This window comes from Protopterus annectens, chromosome 5.part0 (assembly GCF_019279795.1).
Source record: "Protopterus annectens isolate FY-2018-M chromosome 5.part0, PAN1.0, whole genome shotgun sequence".
Classification (NCBI taxonomy): domain Eukaryota; kingdom Metazoa; phylum Chordata; order Ceratodontiformes; family Protopteridae; genus Protopterus; species Protopterus annectens.
In genome coordinates this window covers 2,773,613-2,796,935 of record NC_056735.1, presented here as the reverse complement: position 1 = coordinate 2,796,935, position 23,323 = coordinate 2,773,613, and the positions used below count along the sequence as shown (strand labels likewise).

The window sequence follows — 23,323 nt, the reverse complement described above, 5'->3', positions numbered from 1 at the left end:
ACTATTCCGTTAATCTAGTCATGAGGTCTCTGGTCCTCAGTGAGGTGCTTCTCTGGATTCGCAGGCCGTTACCGAGACCCTTTCGAAGTCCGATATGCCGTGAGACTCTTCATCGATTAAGGATCCTGCGGCTGTCTCTACCTTGGATGGGTCTGGAGCCGCTGAGCAGGCACTAGCTTCCGAGGAAGTACTTTGCACTACCGAATCTCAACACAGACCGACTTCTTTCGTGTCTACGTTCTTTCGAAAACTACCAAGTTTCTAAGGCCCAGGGTATGAACCACACCCAAGAAACAGACAACCCAGTCTTAGGCACCTGCTTCCTTGCCTCAGTCTCAGATGCTTAAAGTGGCAGAAGACCTTATAATGCTGATCAGGGGAAGCCAAGCTACCCCTTCCAAAAGAAAGAGAGCTTTGTTTCCAGTAGATTTATCTGAACAGGAGTCCGATGACTTTGATGCATCTGAATATGAAGACGTGCCAACCCCCTCTCTGCTTATGAGGATTCTGATGCAGAGGAATCAATTCTTTCAGCCTCTCCACTCGAGGACTTTTCCTTTGGCGAAACCCTACATACTTTAAGGGAGCATTTCCAATGGGAATGTCAGGACTACCCTCAGTCTAAAAAGAGACTCAGGGAATTCTTGTATTTTCCACAGCACAGACCTCTGGCCATTCCTCTTGTCCTGGATGTTGTGGATGATGTTTTCATGGAATCTAGTTTGACTCCTGCTCTTAGGAAACCTGACGGGTACAATAGAGTCCCTGACTCTCTCAAATTTCTTTTCAAAAGTCCTGCTGCTGACCCTGAGGTTATCTTTCAAGTGCCTAAAGGAATTAAAGCAACTTCTGCTAAGAATCCCACCCCCTCAGATAGGGATTCCTGAGCATTAGACAGAAGGGGTAAAAAAGTATACACCTGTGCTACTCTTGCTATTAGAGCACTAAATTGTCAGTTCTATATGCTGAAATATCAGCAACATACCATGGAACTCCTCAAGCAAAAAATATAATCTTTTCCTGCTTGTGCAGAAAATAGAGTTACAAGAGTTAATGCATTCTGCAAGTCAAGTAACTAAGTGCACCTTACAATGTGGTTTTGACGCCCTAGAAGCATCTTGCAGGGCAGCAGTCACTGGTTCTGTCCTTAGAAGGCATGCTTGGCTTAAGAAACAACCCTTGCCAGACCATGTCAAATCCAAATTATTGGACGCACCCTTGCACAAAGACAACTTATTTAGCATTGTGGCAGAAGAGGTCTTAAAAAAGATGGAAGAAAAAGCTAAATCTATGCAGAGAGTTGAGGACTTCCTGCAGGTCCAGCCACCCAGGTTCAGTTGGCATTGCACCACCAAGCGCTGGTCCTTTCCTGCCCCCTTCAGGTCAGCTCATCCAGACCCCAGGGAAGCAGGCCCCCCCAGACAGCAGCCCCAGGGAATGCAGAGATTTAAGCAATGGAGTTCCTCCTCTTCAAAACCAGGGAATGCTAAGTCACCCCCTCACGGTAAGAACTCACAATGACTCTCCACTTCCACCCCCTCCCTCTGCCCACCTGCACTTGCCCCAGGAGGAAAACTCTCCTTCCATGCAAGCACCTAGGCCCACCACTACCAATGACCGCTGGGTCCTCAACATAGTGTCCCAGGGATACAAATTTTATTTCCGCACTACCAACACCAAAAGGGTTCCCAGATCTTCCCCCAAACCAGTGGACAGAGGCCAAAAAGCAAGTCTTTTCATTGCTCTCTATAAGGGCAATAGAGCACGTTCCTGAAGAACAGATAGGCCAAGGTTTCTACTCCAGACTCTTCCTGGTACCCAGAAAAGGGGGTACCTGGCGCCCCATCCTCGCTTTATCCATTCTAAACACCTTTCTGGTGATGATAAAATTCAAAATGCTCACCCTCCAGCAACTACATATGCTCTCCAAGGATGCTTGGTTAGCCACCCAAGATCTAAAAGAGGCCTACTTACACATCCCAATCAGGGAATCCTGCAGGAAATATCTACGTTTCAGGGCAGGATCACTGCACTTTCAGTTCTCTGTGCTTCCCTTTGGCTTATCCATTGCTTCCAGAGTTTTCACAAAATGTCTGGCTCCCACCATTGCTTTTTGCAGGCAAAGAAATATTCAAATTTACCCATACTTAGACGACTGCCTAATTCAGGCAGAAAGTCAGGAAAAGCTGCTCAAGCACCTCGCCTTTGTAAAGGAACTACTGACCTCCCTAGGGTATACTGCAACGAAAAGAAATCCGTACTAGTACCCACCCAAAAAATTATATTCCTAGGAGCAAGCTTGGACACAGCATCCCAGATGGCATTCCTTACACCAGAAAAGCAAACCTCCCTGACAGCCCGATTCTCTCAACTAGCCACCAGACCCCAGTTATCCGCAAGGAAAATCCTGCAAGCTCTGGGGTTCATGGCTTCTTGCATTCTACTCATTCCATATGCCAGACTGCATATGAGGAAACTACAGTGGTACCTAAAAAGCCTTTGGTGTCAACACTTTCAAGACCTGGAAACTCTTATACCAATGATACCTTGTCTAAGGAAAGATTTTCTTTGGTGGGCAGCAGCATGCTACCACAACAAGAGACTACCCTTCTCACAACCCCACGTTGCCCAGACCATCACCACAGATGCATCAGACTATGCCTGGGGTTCACACCTGGACGGCAGTTGCCTACAGGGCCAATGGAGCCCATATCAAATACATCTGCACATCAAGCAAAAAGAGATGTTAGCTGTCCAGCACGCACTGACAGATTTCAGACCCCTCCTCTCCCCGGGGGCTCTACTGATCAAAACAGACAACACCACTGTAATATGGTATATCAACAAGCAGGGAGGCACTCACTCCTACCCTCTGTGCAGGCTCGACATGACCCTTGGCACACGGCCTCCGCCATGCAACTACACCTGTTAACACAATTCCTGCCATGCTCTCTAAACTCTCTGGCAGACAGCTTAAGCAGAAATTTTCTGGACCAACACGAGTGGCAGCTAGACCAAAGACCCTTCACCCTTGTAACTCAGAAATGGGGCACCCCGAAGGTTGATCTCTTTGTTTCCCACTCCAACCATCAGCTCTGTGCACCAGGGAGCCTCACTGCAAGTCCTGGAAAGTGGATGCTCTATCATTTTATAGTGGGTCAACCTCTCGGGTCTATGCATTTCCCCCACTACCACTCATTACAAGGGTACTGCTCAAAATAAGGGAGGAAAAACAGAAGACAATCCTGATTGCCCCAGACTGGCCATGCCACTGCTGCACAGCCTGTCACCACTGCCACCATGGCATCTCCCTCCGATCCCAACACTCCTGACCCAGAGGGAAGAAGAATTCATGCATCCCCAATTGCAGACCCTCAGTCTGGCAGCCTGGCTTGTTCCCTGACCACTGCACAAGCTGCCAATCTCAGCAAACAGGTTCTAGATATTATACGTGAGGCCAGAAGCTCTAGCACTAGAATGTCTTATGTTGACAAATGGAAAAGGTTTTGCTCCTGGATCCAGGGTAAGGGAAGCCAGGATGGCACAGCCCTCCCTACCTCTCATCCTGGATTACCCTGCTGACCTACTATACAGGGGTGTGTCCGTTTCCTCTATTAAAATTCATGGCTCTGCTGTCTCTGCTCATTTCAGCACAGAGCCACCTTTTTTCTCACACCCTCTCATCAAACCATTCCTATGAGGGGCTAACAACTTGAGGCCACTCAGAAGAGGACCTACCCCAGCTTGGGACTTAAACTTTGTGTTGGAAAAGCTCACTCTGCCCCCCTTTGAACCAGCAGCTTCAGCAGAGTTAAAGTTTCTCTCATGGAAGACAGCCTTGCTTCTGGCCATCACTTCAGCAAGAAGAGTATCCGAGCTACAAGCTCTAATGGCTGTAGAGTCCTTCATCATTTTCCATGCTGACAGGGTCTCCCTCAGGACTAACCCATCCTTCATTCCAAAAGTGGTGTCCAGTGTGGCTCTCAACCAATCCATTCATTTGCCCATCTTTTTCCCTAACCCACAAAACAAGGGGGAAAGGATACCGCACTCTCTAGATGTGCACAGACGGCTCAGATTCTATCTAGACAGGACTAAATGATTTAGAAAGACTGATCAGTTGTTAGTCAGGTTTGCTGCAGGAGCAGAGGGCAAAGCCATATCCAAACAAACCATTTCCAAATGGATAGCACATTGCATCAATTTCTGCTACAAGTCAGGATGCATTTTACCAGAGCACCCTCCACCTCTGCAGCTTTCCTCAGAAGGGTCCCCACCAGGGACATCCTGGAGGCTGCAACATGGACATCTGTTCATACCTTCACCAAGCATTATCACCTGCCTATCTTCTCTAAATCCAGGGCAAACTTTGCCACTGCAGTCTTGCAGGGCATCCTAGCCAGCCCCCACTCTTCTTGACTGCCTCCACCCTTTTCTTCAGCTTTGGGAATCAACCCAAATGTGATGACTGCAACAGTGAAACACGAAGAACATAGTACAGTTGTGTATACTTACCATAAATGTAGATGTTCGAGTGACGAGTGTATTCACTGTTGCAGTCCTGGTTACCCTCCCTCCATCCCTCTTCTTTCTCTCTGTCTCTCCTTACAAGGAACTTTTGGTATTTACTTTCTACTAGTGGTGTTCTTCCACCATAACCTAGCTCCCTCTTGGGGGCTCCTGAAAGGGCAAGAAAAACTGATGTAATGGCGTTGGCTGCCTTATTTTATGCTACTGACGACCTGACGTCAGTCCTGGAGCGAAGGCAACCGACGCAGAAAGACTAAGCCTCTGGTATTCGGGCCGACTGAGGGCTACCCTGGCAGGGATAACCCAGTGTGATGACTGCAACAGTGAATACACTTGAACATCTACATTTATGGTAAGTGTACACAACTGTACTTTGCTTCTCCTCTTGTTCCCTTAGCTTCCCCTTGTTTTCGAATACTTAAACCTTGGTCACCCCTCAAAATAATGCTGATTACTACTTTCCCCTGTCTCTGTTTCATCTCTGCCCTAGTTTCAGCTCCTATTTTCAGTGTACCCCACTCACTAGTTATTTCTTATAAAGAAATTTCTCTTTTCTACTAATTCTTGAATAATTTCCACTACTAATTTCGTGAATTCCTCTTTTTAGCAGGTAAGTAGGAATGTGACAGTGTCTTATTTTTACTTATTACCACGCATGTTTATCTTTTTAAATTATCCCTTAAGACACAGGCAAAGATACATTTATATGAAAGGAAATAAACCTTATTGACTGCGGTGGTGGTGCTGCGGTAGCGTTATCGTCTCACAGTAAGACGTTGTCCTGTTCGATTCTCAGCTAGAGCGTCTTCTGTGTGGAGACATGCGTGAATGGGTGTACCTTCGTTGAAGGTTGTGCATCAGGGCCAGCAACTCGGCACGTAAAAATCTACTGCCATGCATTAGCGGACCGAAGTTCTGCTGTGGTGACCCCTAACCGGGAAAAGCCGAAAGACACAACAATTAATATGTTTTCAGTTAAATACATTATATATCACACACGTCCTTTTTTGTAATGATCATTAGTCCAACTTTATATAAATTGCCCAATCCCTGCTTTTCCTTAAACTTCACTCCTCCTCCTGAACATTATTCTTTATGTATTCCCACAATTTCCATTTATTTCTATGTAATTTGCTCTTTCCCTTTTCTAATGCTCCCAGTTGCAGTTCTTTTATCTTTTTGTTTCAATATTCAGTACTTAAAATACAGTTGGTTTAGACTTTGATTTCCAGTTACTAGCAATGGCTTTTTGGCAGCCACCAGAATTAAACTCAGCAAGGCCTTACTATGTCTAGACAATTCAGATTCTGTGTCACAGCTCAGAAAATAATTTCCTTAGTTACATCAATTTGCTCACCTAGTATTTCTGACACTGCAGTCTGCTGGGAATTTGTAAAGTCTGCCAACTCATTACACCCCCAAAAATATGTCCTCATTTACATCTTTCTTCCCTGTCACACCTCCAACATTTGCAATCTACCCAAGGAAAAATTATTTTGAGGCTGCTTGAGATATAAAAATGCCTGTGCAAACACTCCCAAGCAAAAATCCTAAATCTTCTAGACTTTGTTGCATATTTGGGAGCCATACATACATCCTGCCATTGTTTTTGTTTATCTGTGAGTTGCTTATCCAATCTTTTCTAACCTCCTCTGATTCTTAGTTGTCTTATAGTTTTTTATATCCCATGCTAATTATCCCTTTTTTCAACAGTAGACTTTTTTAGAGTCTACTAAAAATACTACCAGTGCTGGTCTTTTACTTAGGATCCCCCTCTTCCTTTCTCTTTGCCTGTACTCTGATATCCCTCTTTGATAGGGAAGGCAATCTCTAGCCTGCAGTCCAAATGAATTTTTGGCCTCTTCACATTCTGTTACCTTTCCTCCTCTAATTATTTGCTCCCAGTACTGTAGTTTCTTTGCCATGTTACTCAAGTAAATTCTTGACTAGTTTTGGTACCCCTAATTGCAGTCATCTCTGTCGGCAGAATCTTCTTTCTCCATTCCCATGTTGGCATAGTTCTTAGAATATTTTCTGAGTTTCTGTTGTTTAATGAATATAATGTTCTTTATTGTTGTTCTCATTTAGGGTCCACATCCAAAATCCCAGTCTCACCTTGTTTCTTAAGTTTCCCCGTTTCATCAACATCCCTTTTCACCTTGAATTATAACAGTGTGCTTGCACTATGTTTAGGGGCCTTAACCGTGTAGCTCTAAAACACCCCTTCAAATCAGGTAATCCCAAACCACCGTGTTCAATTGGAAGAATTGAGTTATCCCACTTGACTTTTGCTGCCTTCCCATTCAAGATAAATTCCTTCAACTCCTTATTAATTTCTATCCACAGTTTCTCCTCTGGTTGATAAAATATGCCCAACCTTGTGTGTAAGACTAAAGGCATTAAAACATTTTCACTGTTTGTATCTTGCTATCCATATCCATAAAACAGAGCTTCTAATTTCTCAGTTTTAATATTAACTTGTATTCTCTTCCCACATATCCTTAGCTGCCATCACAGATTTCTTTTTAATCCTTACTCCTAAGTACTTCATTTTTTCATGTCCCCATATGTATGGGTATTGCTGAGCAATTTTGTGTGGATACATAGTTTACAGCTATTGACTTTGCTTTATCTTCATTAATTCCATATCCCAAAAAGGCTTGCAACTGTCTCAGAGTGTTCCACAACATTGAAATTAACCTTTCTGTTTTTATCTGGTACAAACCACTTTTCTATGTTATCATCCCATTTATATCCTTATTTATTTTCTTTGCCATTGATTCTAAATATAAAGCAAATAACAAAGGGAAAGGGGACACCCCTGCCTGGTTCCGCTGCTCAAAACAGACTTATCAGGGAGGATCCCCCCACTTTAATTTTCACCTCCGATCCCTCATATAGCCTCCTATTCAACCTTATTATTTTATCAAGGAATGTAAATGCTTCCTTTGCCCTAAAAATCAAAGCTTACTCTGTAGAATGCTTCTTTGTTTCAAGACCACCAACAACAGTGGTATTTTCTAAAATTCTGCTTCCTTCTGGATCATCATCGTTGTATAAATGTCAGATGATTGCACCCCCCCCCACAAAACCACATTGATCCAGATCTACAATTTTGACATCATCTTTTAGCCATTATAAAATTAAGTACTTCATAATCATGGTTTAGTACCAAAATGGGCCTATAATGAAGTTGGATCTGATGGGTCTTTACCATCTTTAGGTATTACAGCCACCACAGCTTTCTTCCAGGATGTTGGTATTTCTCCTTTTAAAATGCTGTTAAAACCTTCCAGATCTTAATCACTTTCTTCCCTCCAAACTTCCATAGGAATACCATCTATTCCTGGAGACTTTCCTGTAGATTGATTGTACATCACCATTTTTATTTCATCTTTTCATATCCTAACTGTAAGTAGTTGAGCCTCATCTACCTCTAATCATTCTATAAACATTTCCAAGTTTACTTTTTATTTCCACATTTATCTGATTTGTGCAGATTTTCATAACATTACAGAGATATTTCAAATTTTTTACAGCATCTCTGGTTATTTTCCTTGTTGTAGGGTTCCTAAGCTTGGCAACAACCCTTTCTACTTTCTGTTGCTTGAGGCATTGTACTAAAAGCTATTGTGTTATGGAGTTGTCAAAAAAGTTGCTTAACAGCAATCTTTTTTAACTTGTACATACTGAGGTCCATTATTTTCAATTTAGCACACTGCAGTTATACCTCTTGTTCTGTGAGATTCCCCCCCACTTCTACTATACTTTAACCTTTGTCAATCCCTGTAAATAATTATTGCTGCATCTCCTTTTCTTTTATTTCTACCCTAGTTTTAAACTCCAACTCCCTAGCAATAATTTCTGAAGAAATTTCTATCTTACTTAATAACTCCTGAATAATTTCCACTACACATTACTTAAACTCCTTTCTGTTTAACAAATAGGTGGGGATGTGCCAGTGTCTCATTTTTATTTCATTACTGATTTTTATTTGTAATTATTTGTGCATTTTCTGAAATAGCTACTTTCAATTAAATGCACATGTTCCTGTGAGAGATTTCTGTCCTTCCTAGCCCATTGTTTGTACCTTGTGGAATAAATTCTCTCTGAGCTCCTGCTGCTGAATTCACATCATCGATAACAGATATTTCATCTTCAAAATTCTACCCTCCTTTATTATATTTCCCCTTCTAGGCCCCCAGGTACATCCTAACTGTTACAAATCAAATTCCATTCCCCACTGTTAAGTAATATTCTGTGCTGAAAGCTGATAATTTCTCCTAGAGTTTTCTTAAGCTGTAGTGTAGAAGTTTTAGGAGGAATATAAATATGTGGCAGTGGGTCTGTTTCAGATGATCGACTTTTCAGAAACTCAGAAAAAAAAATATTGAAGAGACCATATGATTGAGTTTTTGAAAACTTGAACATAAAGAAAAAAAAAACACAAAATCTACCTTTTTTACATTTTTGCAGGGGGGCAAGCCTACTTGCACCCCCCCATGCCCCCTGCAAATTATTATATATACCAACTCAGAGATCATACTGCATTGAGGAAAAGGGTAAATGTCCGATCCTTGCTGTACCACAATATACATTCAAAAGCTTTGAGTTTTTAAAAACTCGATCATATGGTTTCGACCATATGGAGTTTGAATTTCTGAAAACTCTACCAACTGATAGGGACCCATAGCAGCATATTCCACCTCCCTTGTCAGTAGCCCCTTACTACTACATATCTGCTATTATTATCTTTTTTCCTCTTCTTTCACTGTTGGAGCTCCTGTAGCAGTTAATTGAAATACTCCCCTTTTCCTTTGTCTCGTATATTCTGCTGAGTAATCATCCTGAAATCCTTGTTTATCAAATTCACATGCTCATTTCTTCCCAAATGTGTTTCCTGTGGCATAGCTATTTTCACCGTGAATTTTTAATGTAGTCTGCAACTTTTTGTTTGCATATACCTATGAGACCATTCACATTTAGTGATAACATGGAACGTGTTTGCCATTATGATAACAAGTTATTCCCATCTGTTGTGTAACCGCTTTTTTTTAATGTCTAGTTTCAGCTTTTGTGTTATATGCATATACTAACATTTGGCAGGTTAATCCTTTATCCAGTTGTTTTTTGTCATCTGCATTTGAACCTATGTCACATCTTACAATACTTGTTTTAATGAAAATCCTCAAACAAAACAACAAACACACTGGCACACCCCCAAAACACCTTAATACAAATGCACAAAACTATGTACATCTTCAAATAAGGAAGTTTAACCCTCCTAATAGGAACAGTTGTCCCAGATTGACAGCTACATTCACAGGCTTGAATTGACTTAAAAGGAAGGTTATCCATTCTAAGATACATGGTACAACCTATTTTACATTAAGTACTGTATGTTTTTGTGTTATCTTTTATTCCTGTCCCAGGTGTAGACAACAGCTTGAATGCTTTCAGAAAACATGGTCTTTTAGCCATTGAAAGAAAGCATTCTGTTTTTTATTGCTGTCTTATCAGCTTGTCCCCATAGAAACATGAAAACCAATTACACAGTTGTCTTCGGCTACAAGCTTCTCATATTGCACTGTGAACGTTTATTTAAGGGAGAGCATTTTATTATATTCAGTGTTCTTTTGTTCACTTGCTTCCCCTTATAAATGTGTTATTAAATCAAGGCAAGGGCGTTAATCCAGTCATTCCTCCTGTGCACAAGTAAGAAAAAGCATATAAATTGTTCTTGTATCATGCTTTTTGAAAAGTAGTCTCTTTTTACTTTGCAATAACTACATTTCTTAAAACTGAGCAAGAAAGGATGAAGAAGGGAAAAATGGGGCACCTATTTACTTTAGAAACCCTATTACACAGAAAAATAACTGAAAAAGCTTAGAACATGCAATGTATGTAATGTTTTATAAAAAATAGTGTTAACAAAAATTGTTTCACTTACAGTTACTTTGTTCCTTCCTTTCCCCCTCTGCTTAAGGTTCTTCCAGATTTTAGTGACATGAAATAGGGCATATGGTGTGGAGTCCCCCACAAATGTAACAGTCAAAAAGAGTCCAGTATTCCAAGTTTCCTTGTTCTGCTATATTTCACAAATTTGATTGATGTTTTTTAATCCCACATTTATTAATTACTTTCTTAGTTGATGGTTTTCATCCTGTTGACCTCTATCTCCCAACTCCAGTCTCTGGTTCTTCTAGTGAACTGCTGTAATTTTTTCTGTCACTCAAACATTTTCCATTGGAACAATGGAAAAATGTTTCACTGGCATAGTCTCTCTATGAGCCGTCTTATCATAATAAGAAATAGAATCACTTTTAGTTTGATAGTTTCCTTTCTGTGGACAAACTTGTATTTCCTCCTTAGCATTGTTCTGCATCAGAAAATTGCTTTGACCTTCCAGGAAAAAAATATTCTGAAGATAGCTGGATATAGCAGCTTGAATTTCACACCTGCTTCTTGATATTTACTAATTGCTGGAGTAAATTTACTCCTTTTCCTGGTGTATAGTGTGTAGTCATTTCCAGAAACCCTTTACTGTCTGCAATTTCTAGTACTTTGTCTTTCTGCCACAGTTTTGTCAAAATGAACTCTCTGCTGGTAGGATTTTATCTTTACTGTTTGAGGTCTTAGCTGCTTTCTAATGTCCAGGTTTGGAGCATACACACAATGTGCCATTTCAGTTAACAACTCCTGGTGTGGAATATCCATCCAGTTGCTTATCTGTGCTTTTGTAAACATCTCTTCTGGAGCAGTATTTACTCAGCCATCCTTTTCTTAATTTTGACCTCTAATTTCTGCAGTTTATTCTGCTTATCTTAATATCTCTTTAAAGCTTCTTCCATTCTTCCTTATGTTATTTAGTTGATATTCTCCAGTGTTTCATTTATTTTAATCAGCTCTGAGCACGTTTGACTTATTTTTCCTCTAAATTACCGGAAGTCATGGCTTGCACCAGAGCTGGAGTCTGAACTGCTTTTTGCAGATTTGTGAGAGTTAATGGCATCTGGCATCTTGTGGTCCTCCATCAAGGTACATTTTGTGGTCATTTCAGCATGTCTGTTCATGGGTCCTCCACTTCCTTCTATCTTTTTGTCAAACCAGTTGCTTAAAGGAATTTTACATCTGTGATCTCCCTGTAAACAGATTTATTCTCTCTGAGATGAGAACTTTGTCCTGGAAAAGTTAACCATGTTTCTGTTTGAATTTGCACATTATGGAGATTTAATATTCATTACGTGGAAAACTTCTCATTACTCTCACATCTGCAAGAAGAGTGTCTGATTTTCTAGCTCTCATGGTGGGTGAACTCTGATCTTCCGTAGGGATAGGGTATTACTAAGAACAAATCTGTCATTCATACCTAAAGTTGTTTGAGTTCACTTTGAATCAAGCCATCAGTTTCCTAGTTTTCTATCCAGAGCTGCAGAACCAAGGAGAAATGATTGTACTTAGTCTGAATGTGCATAGGCAGCTCAGGTACTATCTTGATTGAACAAAGTCCTATAGAAAAGCAGATCTGCTATTTATTTCTTATTGTGGGACAAAGAAAGAGCAACTTGTGTCAAAACAGACTATTTTGAGATGACTGTCCTTGGCTTTTGACTCTTTTTATGCCCCACCATGGTAAACCAGTTCCAGGCAGTATTAAGGCTGACTGTACTTGGTCCTGGTTTTCTTCAGTGGATTAGTGGAAAGGGGAAAACCTATAAACATATTCAAGAGGCAGCTACATGGTTACAAACAAAATCTGGATTCTTTTTATAGATCCAGAACCGTCTTTGCTAGGACCATTCTCTAGCGGCTCCTGTATCCATGTCCTTCTTCCTCACAGGTTAGATAGGCTTTGGTAATCAACTTATATAGTCTAAAGGCTACTACAGCAGAGAGAATGGTTAATATAGTACAGTTGTATAAGCTGCACTTACCCATAACAGTACATTTTTGAATTCCTCACTACTGCAGAAGCTGCACCCTTCAGCCTGTATTCATGTATGTAGTTTATTGTTGGGAAATAAAATTGTTGGTTATTTTCATGTTAGTTCAGGATAACAATGCTGCTGTTTAACTTTTGGACAAGAAAGTCCTGAAAAATGTCCACTCTGACTGTTGATTTTTCCTCCACAGGGCTGAGCATTCAGCAGTCAGAGTGGAAGTGTCTGTGTGAGCCAGAGCCACATAACCCTTGTAGCCTAAAGGCTACTGCAGCAGTAAGCTGTCTGCTGCCATAATATCTTTTGATCTGAAGTTGTTTTCATTTGCTATTCAACCTGTGGGACTCAGATCTGGCACAGATCCGACTCAGCCGCATTTTCTAGCATCAGATTCCGTGCTCCGAGCTCCTCCCCTACCCACAGTGCCCCTGTTTCCCTCCTTCCCTCAGATCTCATTTGCCATAGGTCTAGCTAGCATTGTGGTCCATTGCTCCAGGTTCTTGGTAAGTAATTTTTAAAAACTTTTTATCTATCTCTGGTCATTTTCTGTGTCTTCTTTTAGTTTCTTGTTCCTCTAGTTTATCCCCTACCCTTGCGCTCAGGTGTCGCTTCTAAACCTATAAAAAAAGGCCCTTCTTTTCCCTTCTAACTTTGTAGTGTGTGTGCTTTCTGCTACCATGGCTGAGACCCCCAAGCTAGGATTCCGGAAATGCACAGGGTGTGGGCAGAAGCTTGCCCTTTCTGATGGCCACATTCTGTGCATGTTTTGTCTTTGTTATGGGGTTCCCATTTGGACACCTCTTGTTTGTTCTGTGTGGGATTTAACCCCCATGCATTGATCAACAGGAGGAAAAAGTTGATCCTCAGGGGCGTCCTTCCTCTACCTTCTTCAGCAGCCCCTGCTTCAACTTCCACTTCTACTGCTGCTTCCTCCACCCTGGCCTCTGGGACTCAACCTCCTGCTACAAGGTCCAGAGATGGGGAGAAGCACAAACACTGGGACAGGCCCAGGAAGCAGTCCCCTGACTGTGCCTCCTTGGCTGAGCCTCCGGCTAAGTCTCACCCGGTTGCCAGCCTGGGCTCCCCTTGGCTCCATTTGCTATGCTTTTCCTTGGAGCCAGAGGTTTCTCAGGGCCGATCCCCTTTATCTGTCTCTCCCCTTCACCCCACCAGACCAGTTTCTATGGCTTCCTTCTCTTGGTCCACCTGCAGCCTCTACAAAGCTGAGGTGGCCAGGATGATGTGGAAATTCATCTGGACCCAGATCCAGATGGGAGTCTTGCCTGACCCTCCCCCTCTGGGGCCAGGGGCATGCAGTTCACTTTTATGCCCATTACTCCTTCTCTGATCTGACCCCCGGTTTCTGAGTTCTTGGGTCTGAGGCCCCTCAGCATCAAGGGGTCGGTGGTGATGGAACCTGGTGCCTCGATGCTGACCATTGCTCTGAGTGGTTTGGCTCCAAGTTTAGAGCCATCTGTCTCTCAGAGCCGTAGCCTCTGTGCTGGATCCAAGTAGGTGACCGCTTCGGGACTTTTGGAGTCTGCCCTTCCACACAGAGTCTCAGCGCCTGGAGGCTTGGGTCAGACTCCCCTGTTTACGCTGAGAGTTATGCACCTGATCTCGGCCCCAGCTTCCAGGATTCATTCTCCTCCTGCTTTCAGCATGGTGGAGAGGGTCCGCTTGGTTCGGTCGAGACCCTTGACGCTGTCGTCCTCAGTCTGTCCTGGCTCCCTCTTTTTCTGATCTGGATTCCGCCATCCTGCCACCTCAGGGACAGCCTGTTGCCTCTCCACCCCAGAGAGTTCCTCCACGAGAACAGCCAGAAATTTCCGAATCCTCCACAGAAACCCCTCCTGAGAATCCTTGGAAACCATACATGTAAAAGGAGGCACTTGGACTCCCCACTGGAGTCCCTCATAAAAGACACCGATTTCGAGGAAGAGGTGGGTTCCCTACAGTCACCCCTGGCAGATATGTTCTTTGGAGTCATCATGGAAATCCTTTGCCAGCGTGGGGGATGGTCTGTCCAAAAACCCAACCCGGATGCGCCAGTGTTTCCAGAGGTGTTTGGCATAGGACCCTCTTACTCCTGGTGTCCCCTCCCATGGATCCATTTGTGGAATTTGTTGCATCTCGGGCGTGGAAGGAGCCCAACACGGTGGAACCCATTACTAAGCACCCCGATAGGATTTTGAGTGTGGCATCAGACAAGCAACACTGGTCTAAGGGGTCTCTGTTTGATGCCATGGTGGTGGCGGCAGTTTCCACCAAGAAAGAGCTTGCTCAGGTGAGCTCTACAGTCCATCCACTGGACCAAGAGTCCTGGGCCATGGACCATTTTGGAAAGTGGGTCTCTGCTTCAGCAATGATTCGCTGTACATATGGTAAACTATATGGCACATATGATTAGAGTTCAGTGAGACCTGGTCAAAGAGGTCAGTATGTCTGCCCCAGGGTTCATGTCGGCGGAGGAGCTGAAGGTGTTCTCTCGTATGGCCACCCTCATTTCTGTTTCCAACACCTCTGTGTATCCCACACTACTGAAGGCACTGCTAGAGTGGCTGGTACAGGCGTTGCCATCAGGCGTCACTCCTGGCTCCGGCTTTTTGTATTCTCGTACCCCTTCATGGCATCTTTTACTAATGCCCCATATGATGGTTTCTGTCTTTTCGGAAAGACTGTACGAGACACATTGGTCCAGAATGAGAAAGATAGGAAGACCTTGTCTGCCATCGGGATCTGCTTCTCAATCTCTCAACGATCCTTTTCACGGAATCAACGAGGGATGAAGAAGATGTGATTCTGGAAGTCCCTGGGCTGTTCTCATGATGCTCAGGATTCGCCCTTCCCCAAAGGCAGAGGGGGATATGACAGATGCCATCCTTGCGGTAGAGGGGCTCCAAGAAACCAGGGGTCTCGGGATTCATTCCCAGACAGACCTGCACAGCAGCCTTGAAGAGTCTCCCAACTCCTCATCTCTGGAGGCAGTCGGGGAACTTCTATTGCTACACCCAACAACCTGGGAGTCAGTTACAGATGATCGTTAGGTTCATAGGTTCATACTAGGCTATCTGCCCGAGGGCATTTACAAGCCTAGCCCCTTAGTTTTTTTGGCACGCCACCCCCTTAGTATGGGGAAACTATACCATTATTTTTGCTGTGCCTCTGTTGGAGCAGACACTGAGGTATAATCCCTGGGTATATCTAATCTCTCCCATCCCCATGTCAAGATTTCTTGAACAAGGCCAGCGAGGTGCTCTGCCTCACATATACCGGATTTTTTTATTCCATACAGCATAGTGTTCTTGATTGATGAATCTATCTCCAGCAGTGTTAGGTGTTGTGAATCATATACAGAGGCTACTTAATCCCCTTCATTCAAATACCAGTCCCACCAAAACACTTCCCGGATGGTCCACCTGCACAAAGGGAGGAAGCAGCACTGGAAATTTCCAAGCTGCTCGAAAAATGAGTCATCTAGCCCGTTCCCCCAGGATTAGGCAGGTTCTTTTTAGTGACAAAGAAGACAGATCCAGTGTGGATCTTTCAACCCTAAACCTGTCGGTTGCCAAAAACATTCCAGATGGTCACCCTCCACTCTATTCTGCCCTTTTTGCAGAAAAACGACTGGATATGCACAGTGGACCTCCAGTATGCGTACTATAACATCAAAATGGACAGGTGTTCTCTGAGGTTCCTGCACTTTCGGCTAGGGCCAGTCATTACCAATTTAGAGTGCTACCCTTTGGTCTCACCACTGCCCCCAGGGTGTTTACCAAAATGATGGCAGTGGTGCAGGGGTTCCAGGTCTTCCCTTACCTGGACGATTGGCTCTTATCCGCCCCTACCAGGCATCGTCTGTACGAAGCCAGGGATCTCCTTCTCCAAACCGCCCATGAGTTGGGCATAACCATAAGTCTCAGCAAGTCCCTACTGGATCTGGTTCAGACTCTAGACTTTATTGGAACTTGGTGAGACACCACTCCGAGCAAGGTTTTTCTGACCCTGGACAGACTTCAGTCCTTCAGATGTCATGTGTTGTACATTGTTCAGACCCAATATCCACCTGCAGAATTAGTTCTTTGGGCATTGGGGTCCATGGCAGCCATGATCACTTTCATCCCCACACCTGATCTGCATATGAGGGTTCTCCAATGTACCTTAGCAGTCCAGTGGTCCTTTATAGATCTGCCATTATCCCGCCCACTTTGTGTGCCACAAGCCTGCAGGGATTCACTTCTCTGGTGGTGGCTTAAGTCCCCGGATCTTCTGGGCTGTCCGTACTCAGGTGAGGAGTCATTGCATGGGAAGGTTAGTCCAAGGCACATGGTCTTCCTTGAAGACCAAACTGTATGTTAGCATCTTGGAATTGACGGTAGTGCTGCTGACATTGCAAGCTCTTCATGCCCATCTTCCTCTAGGGATGATTGCTATCCAGACAGACAACATGTCTGTAGTCTGGTACATCAGCAAACGGGGGAACCAGGTCTTATCCCCTTTGTCGCAAATCTGTGAGATTGTGGGAGTGGGCAATCTCCACTGGCCGTTTTCTGGTGGTAATGCACATTCCATGGAGGTCCAGCATTCTGGTGGACAGGCTCAGCAGATCTAGTCTGATGCCTAATGAGTGGTCTCTGAATCATTTAGAAGCAGAACAGATCTTTCTAAAGTGGGGTCAGCCTTGCTGCAATCTCTTTGCCTCTCCTTCCAACGTGAAGTGCAGCGAGTGTTTCACTCTGAACCCCTCTCCAGGGGAGTATCCCAGAGACGTTCTGGTTCATGCTTGGCCCTCCGGTCTTCTGTATGCTTACCCTCTTCTTCCTCTGATCCTGAAATTTATTCAGAAAGCTCGATGGCTGGGTAGCTTAGTGATCCTCATTGCCCCCTTCTGGCATTGCCAAGTATGGTTCCCCTCTCTGTGGTCTTGTGTAGTGTGTCCTCCTTGGACATTAGATCTAGTTATGGATCTGATCTCACATCCCTCGGGGATGCCACATCCAGATCTGGTCACTGAAGCTTACAGCTTGGCTGCTCCAGTTCCAGTGATAGCTAGGGCTCCCAGGCTGTCTTCTCCGGTTAAGCAGATTTTGGTAGCGGCTCACATATCATCCACTAGGAAAGTTTACACCAGTAAATGGAAACATTTTTCCATATGGGCATCTAAACATGATTTGGATCCTTTCACTGCTCCAGTTCCTGCTATTCTGGAGTTTTGGCAGATATTTTTCATCAGGATGCCAGCTTTTCTGTAGTTAAGGTTCAGCTGGCAGCTATCTCCAGTTTTCATATAGGAGACAGTTCGGCTTCCCTTGCTTTGTAAGTCCTTCTTGAAAGGTACCTTTTTACTTCGGCCCCCAATCAAGGACCCTACACCACCTTGGGATCTTACTCTAGTTCTACAAGCCTTAGTTTCTTCCCCCTTTGAACCTGCAGCTACAGTGGATTTGCAATTTCTGTCTTGGAAAACAGATTTTCTGGTTGCTATTACCTCAGCCAAAAGAGTGTTGGAGATTCAGGCCTTATCTGTTAAACCCCTCCTTATATGGTGTTCCATAAAGATAGGGTGTCCTTATGCACGAACCCTTCCTTCCTCCTGAAAGTGACTTTGGAGTCCAACATATTAACCAGGTTATTAATGTCCCTGTTTTCTTCCCCAATTTCCAGAATAAGGGGGTTATAAACTGCACTTGCTTGATGTTCATAGGCAGTTGCGCTTTTATTTGCGTTGTACAAAGTCCTTCCACAACTTGGATCAACTTTGTTTCATTTTCTAAGCCTTTCTTTGGGAAACCAGTGTCAACTATTGCTTGTTGGATTTCTCACTGCATACTTCTGGCATATACAGCCAAAGGTTTATCTCCACCAGGTCAAGTTAAGGTGCATTCTAATAGGTCTATGGCTGTTTCAGTGGCTTTTTGGTCTAGGGTTGCCTTGGATTACATTTGTTTTCCGGCTACTTGTGCATCTTCACACACATTTATTTCCCACTGTAAGTTGGATCTCCTGTCCAGAGGCAGGGCATCCTTTGGCTTCGCCGTGCCTTGGAATATCCTTCCATGAGGACCACACAGGGTCTTACAGTAGTTTGGAACTCTGTCTCAGGTTGAAGAACAAATGAAAACAACTTCAGATAAGGAAGTTATGTACTCACCATAATGTTCCATCTGAGTTGTTGCTTTTCATTTGTCTTCAGCCGTCCCTCTGTCCTTCCCCCTGCCTTTTGTGGGTTATGTGGTGCACTGGGTGTATGAGACATAGCCCTTAATTTGGCAAGCCTTTGTCTTTCCTATAGTGCTTTCAGGGTACTGATTGGCTCTTGGTTAGGTCAGGGTGTTATGGTCAGCAGCAAACTCGATCTGAGGGGAGGAGAGAGACAGGGGCATTATGGTAGGGGAGGAGCTTGGAGGTCAAATCTGTTGCTAGAAAATGCGGCCAAGTCCGATCCATGCCAGATCCGAGTCCCCCAGGTTAAAGACAAATGAAAAGCAACAACTCAGATTGGACATTATGGTGACTACATAACTTCTCTTTGTTACACAGGTTCCTATTCAAGAACTTTTCTTCTGTCTTTGTATATAGTGCTGTTCATGTTATTTTTCCTTCATGTGGGAGCACCCTTGCCCCAAGATTTTTGGAATTGTTCCATTTGAAACATTTCTACTTTTTCTGTTCAGTGCTTCTTGTGCAGGACAGGGGAGTGTTCTTGCATTTGTTGACCCTTCAAATTTTTAGATCTTGCATTTATGTCTTGAAGGTAAGGACATCTTATATTCACTTCATCCCCTGTTTTTAACTTCATTTTTATTCCTTTTCTTCTCCAATTATAATGATCCTTCCCGTGCTGGATGTGCTTCTGCCATGCTGTTGGACTACATATTACCCAGTGCCTTTAAGTTAAATTGATACTGGGTTATCAGAATCCTCTTCTTTTATTTATTTCTTTATTTATTGTTTATTTCAATCACTGACCTTTTGCCTTACATTGCATCTAGGCCTAGAATTACTCCTTTGCTGTCTTGCTAATGGATCACTTTACTTAATTCCCAGATTTCTGTTTGTTATTCAGGACTCCTGTCACTGGCCTAGTACTTTTCCTTACATTAGGCTCCAGGCTAATTCTGTTTGACTTTTGGAGGGTGTAGTGCTGGTGCCTTTTTGTCTTTTCTCTGTTAGATTTCTAGAGTCCTGTTTGTACTTGAGGTTCGTACTTGAGGTTCTTTGTTGGCACTGTCCCGTCCCTTAAATTAGTTTTAGTCATTTGGGGGCTAAACAGCATACTGTTAGCAAATCCATTAGATTTGCATCTATTCCCAGAATGCAAGGTTGTGTCTTAATGGTTCTCAGACTTCATCCAGATAATACTCTGTACCCCCCTGCTAACCACATTGCTTTCACTTTGACAGTTATTGGATCTTGATACTTGGGCTCTGGTCTTCAAGTCCTCTTCTGTCATGTTTTTGTACGAGAACTAGTATTACTATTTCTTTTCCTTGTGAGACATTTGTAGGTCAGATATCTTCAGTTCAAGTACTTCTGGAGATTCTTTTGAGATTCCTACTGTGGTGATCCACCCAGCAAGTTATACTTGGGATTCTTTCCTAGATGTATAGCAAGATGGACCCAGTCCTATCACATATGAAAGTTATGTGCTTACCATGGCAACAAATGTGTAAGACCAGATCCATCTTGGGCTTTGACCCCACTCTCCTCCTCACTGCCATTTTAGTTGTGGTTTAGAAGTTGCTTCACAAAGCTTTTGACTCCTTCATTGGTATCTTCTTTTTGTGCCTTCTACATTCTACTGGCTGACAGTGATCTGTAAAGAGGGCCTTTGATCCGCAGAATTGTGGGAAGGGGGGGTGGGATTTGGTGGCTCAGGAAAGTTTTATTTGCTGATTTGCCCAAGTCCTGCTGGCCTCCAGTCCTAGAAGTACAGAAAGATGGCTCTTGTCCTACAAATCTGTCGGTATGGTAAGTTTTCCACAAAGCTGAAAAAAGTTAACCTTTTTAGCTTTATTGACATCTGTAATCAAAACAGTTGGGTTGAGATTTAAGACAAAATATTGGACTATAAAAAAAAATCTGGAGAAAAATGTTGAAAAGTGAGTCTTAATATCTCAGTAATCTTACCCAAGATAAGCTTCTAGCTCTAAGTGGTGGGAAGGAGCAGACAGAAAGCCTACCTTGCCCATTTATAGTTGTCTTCTAAAATTAATAGGGCAGTGAATTATCTAGACATGAAAACAGACCTCTCATGCACAGGCAAAGCGTTTGGGTTAGAAACTTTCCTTGGAGGCAGGAGAGTAGTTCTGCAAAAAAGATTATATTTGAATTTGATTAACACCTATCTGAAGGAAGTGTTTCATTTCTGTTACTTATTAACAACGTCATGAAGCACTAGTGTTTCTTGAGTCAAAAATTGAAATAATGCATTGCATACTACTTAAGAAACTATTGTGCTATCACATTTTAATAGTGGTAATAGTAGTGGTGTTAACTCTGAGACTGCCCTTCTTAGTTTTTTTTTTTGTTTTGTTTTTTTTTTATTTTTTTTTGACAGGTCCAAGCTCTGACAGTAGTGAAGAAGATGCAAACACTTTGACTCTTTGTACATCTGCAACTGTCTTGGAGGAGTCAAGGAAGGAAACAACACCAGTACCTCTTCCTGTTTCTGGACCTGAACTGGCAGCTATGATGAAAATAGGTACTAGGGTTATGAGAGGAGTGGACTGGAAGTGGGGAGATCAGGTATAACGACTAATTATCAACTGTTATTCCATTGTATGGACTACAACCTATATGCTCTTGACATAATGATAGTTGAAATAGTTCCTGCTGTTCTGTAGTCTGACATTCTAGTTTTGAAATTTGTTTTTGTATAAAGTTGTGCAATTACAGACATTTTAATGCTAAAAGTAATGGCCTGCTGATCTTCTTTCATTGGCTTTAGGTGTAGCTTGCTTTTGATAAATTAAAATTATCTGTTTGGTGTAGCTATCATATTCGGCACTGCTTTCATGATCTTTCTACAAAAAAAAAAATACTCTGTGTTCTATTTGAAGTTGAAAGCTCGGTGTATAGCTTTCACCTTTATTAAGAGTTTCTTGCCTAGGACTAGGTGATTCATCAACAGAGAAACCAGAAGGAGCCTTTAAATTGGGTTGGAGCCTTTAAGTCCTACACTGGCTGCTCATTCTACAAGCCACCAATTATTAGAGTAGAAGTCCCTTGTTATCCTATATTTGATTACTGTGTCCAGCTTTAGCGACAGCAGCATCTGTGTTCATAGGGCCATTATTTTTCTCTAGCTGCTAGGCAGTCTCCTGCTACAGAATTCTCACTTATGCACTCCTACCAAAATCTAATGACTGCATCTTTAAGTAAAAAAGTCATAAGAACCATTTAAGGCAGTTGCTTTAACATGTACGGCTCCATCTTACAGGTTTTTGATATTTTTTTTTGCAAATAACTGCAAGATACCTATCTTGATTGCAAAGCTCTGTTCCTTCAGGTAAAAAACATCACAATTGCTGTGGACATCCACTAATAGCTAGAGTACTGAACAAGGCTTTTGCCATTTTTACAGCTAGCCAGAATCTCAAATTGTACTGCAAGGTCCTCTTTTTGTCTTCAGAATTGTTTCATCAAACCAAGTTCTCTTTCAACTGGATAAGTAAGGACCGTGACAACACTAAACTAATACACAAACAAGTGATCCTAGTTGAGTATAATAAAATGCATCAAAAACATTCCTAATGTATATATAACCAGGTAAAATTTTAAATTGAAGATTAAACACTACTTTAGATTTTAAACTGAACACTTTTTTTACACTTTTAGGCAGTGAAAGTCTGGTAGTGCATGCAATGTGCATGGGTCTAGTATTTTTCTTTTTCTGTTTTAAAGGTTGTAATTACTCTTGAGTATACTGTTACACATTCAAAGTGTTGTCTTAGTTTTCTTAGTTAAATGCCATACTTTGCCAGATTCCTATGGTCTTAGTACTTTATTTCCACCTTAGCAATTATTTTTGTTTTTCATTGTACTTAGGTTTTCGCTTGTTTGTTTTTGACACACAAACCTGATGAAGTATTTATTTGATACAAAAGCAATATTTGTCAAAAGTGTTTTTTATTTATTCTAGTAGATGTTTAGTGTTAGATCTTTTTGTTAGTCAGTCAGTTTCCTAATTAAGTTTTGCATTAGTTGGTTAGTGTATATACATATATATATATATATATATATATATATATATATATGTATATATATATATATATATATATATATATATATATAGATATAGATATATATATAGATATATATATATAGATATATATATATAGATAGATATATATATAGATATATATATATAGATATAGATATATATATATATATATATATATATATATATATATATATATATAGATATAGATATATATATATATGTATATATATATATATATATGTGTGTTAATAAGCTGGTCTTATTTTTTAATTTAGCTTTTTAATTTCAATTTTTAGGTAGCACAGTCTCAAATCACACTATGGTGGTAATGTGGAGGGGGGTGCTTGGCTAAAGAAAGGATTTTAATGCTTTTATTGTTGTTAACAGAACCATCCTCTGTAACCACTGCCTTGCTCCAAACAACCTGTTTATGTATAAATAAGGAATGGTTTTGATGCTTTTTCATTATACTCAACTAGGATCACTTTTTTGCATGTTTCAATAAAAGATATTCCTTTTTAACTCAACAGTGGACTACCTACTATTTTCTATTTGATTATTTTGTAGCGCATATTTTACATTTCAGTTTTTATTAAAGGAAAACTCTACCTTAGGACTAAAAAAAATA

At 42.0% G+C, this 23,323-nt stretch overlaps 1 protein-coding gene across 1 annotated transcript in view; it reads left to right on the top strand.

The window, feature by feature from the left end:
- HERC2 (HECT and RLD domain containing E3 ubiquitin protein ligase 2) overlaps positions 1 to 23,323 on the top strand; it is a gene marked incomplete in the record, with an annotated part of 3,551,743 nt that overhangs the window by 1,673,367 nt on the left and 1,855,053 nt on the right. The window contains 1 exon segment of the mRNA XM_044072055.1: positions 21,031 to 21,218. Coding sequence (XP_043927990.1) covers positions 21,031 to 21,218 — 188 coding nt within the window.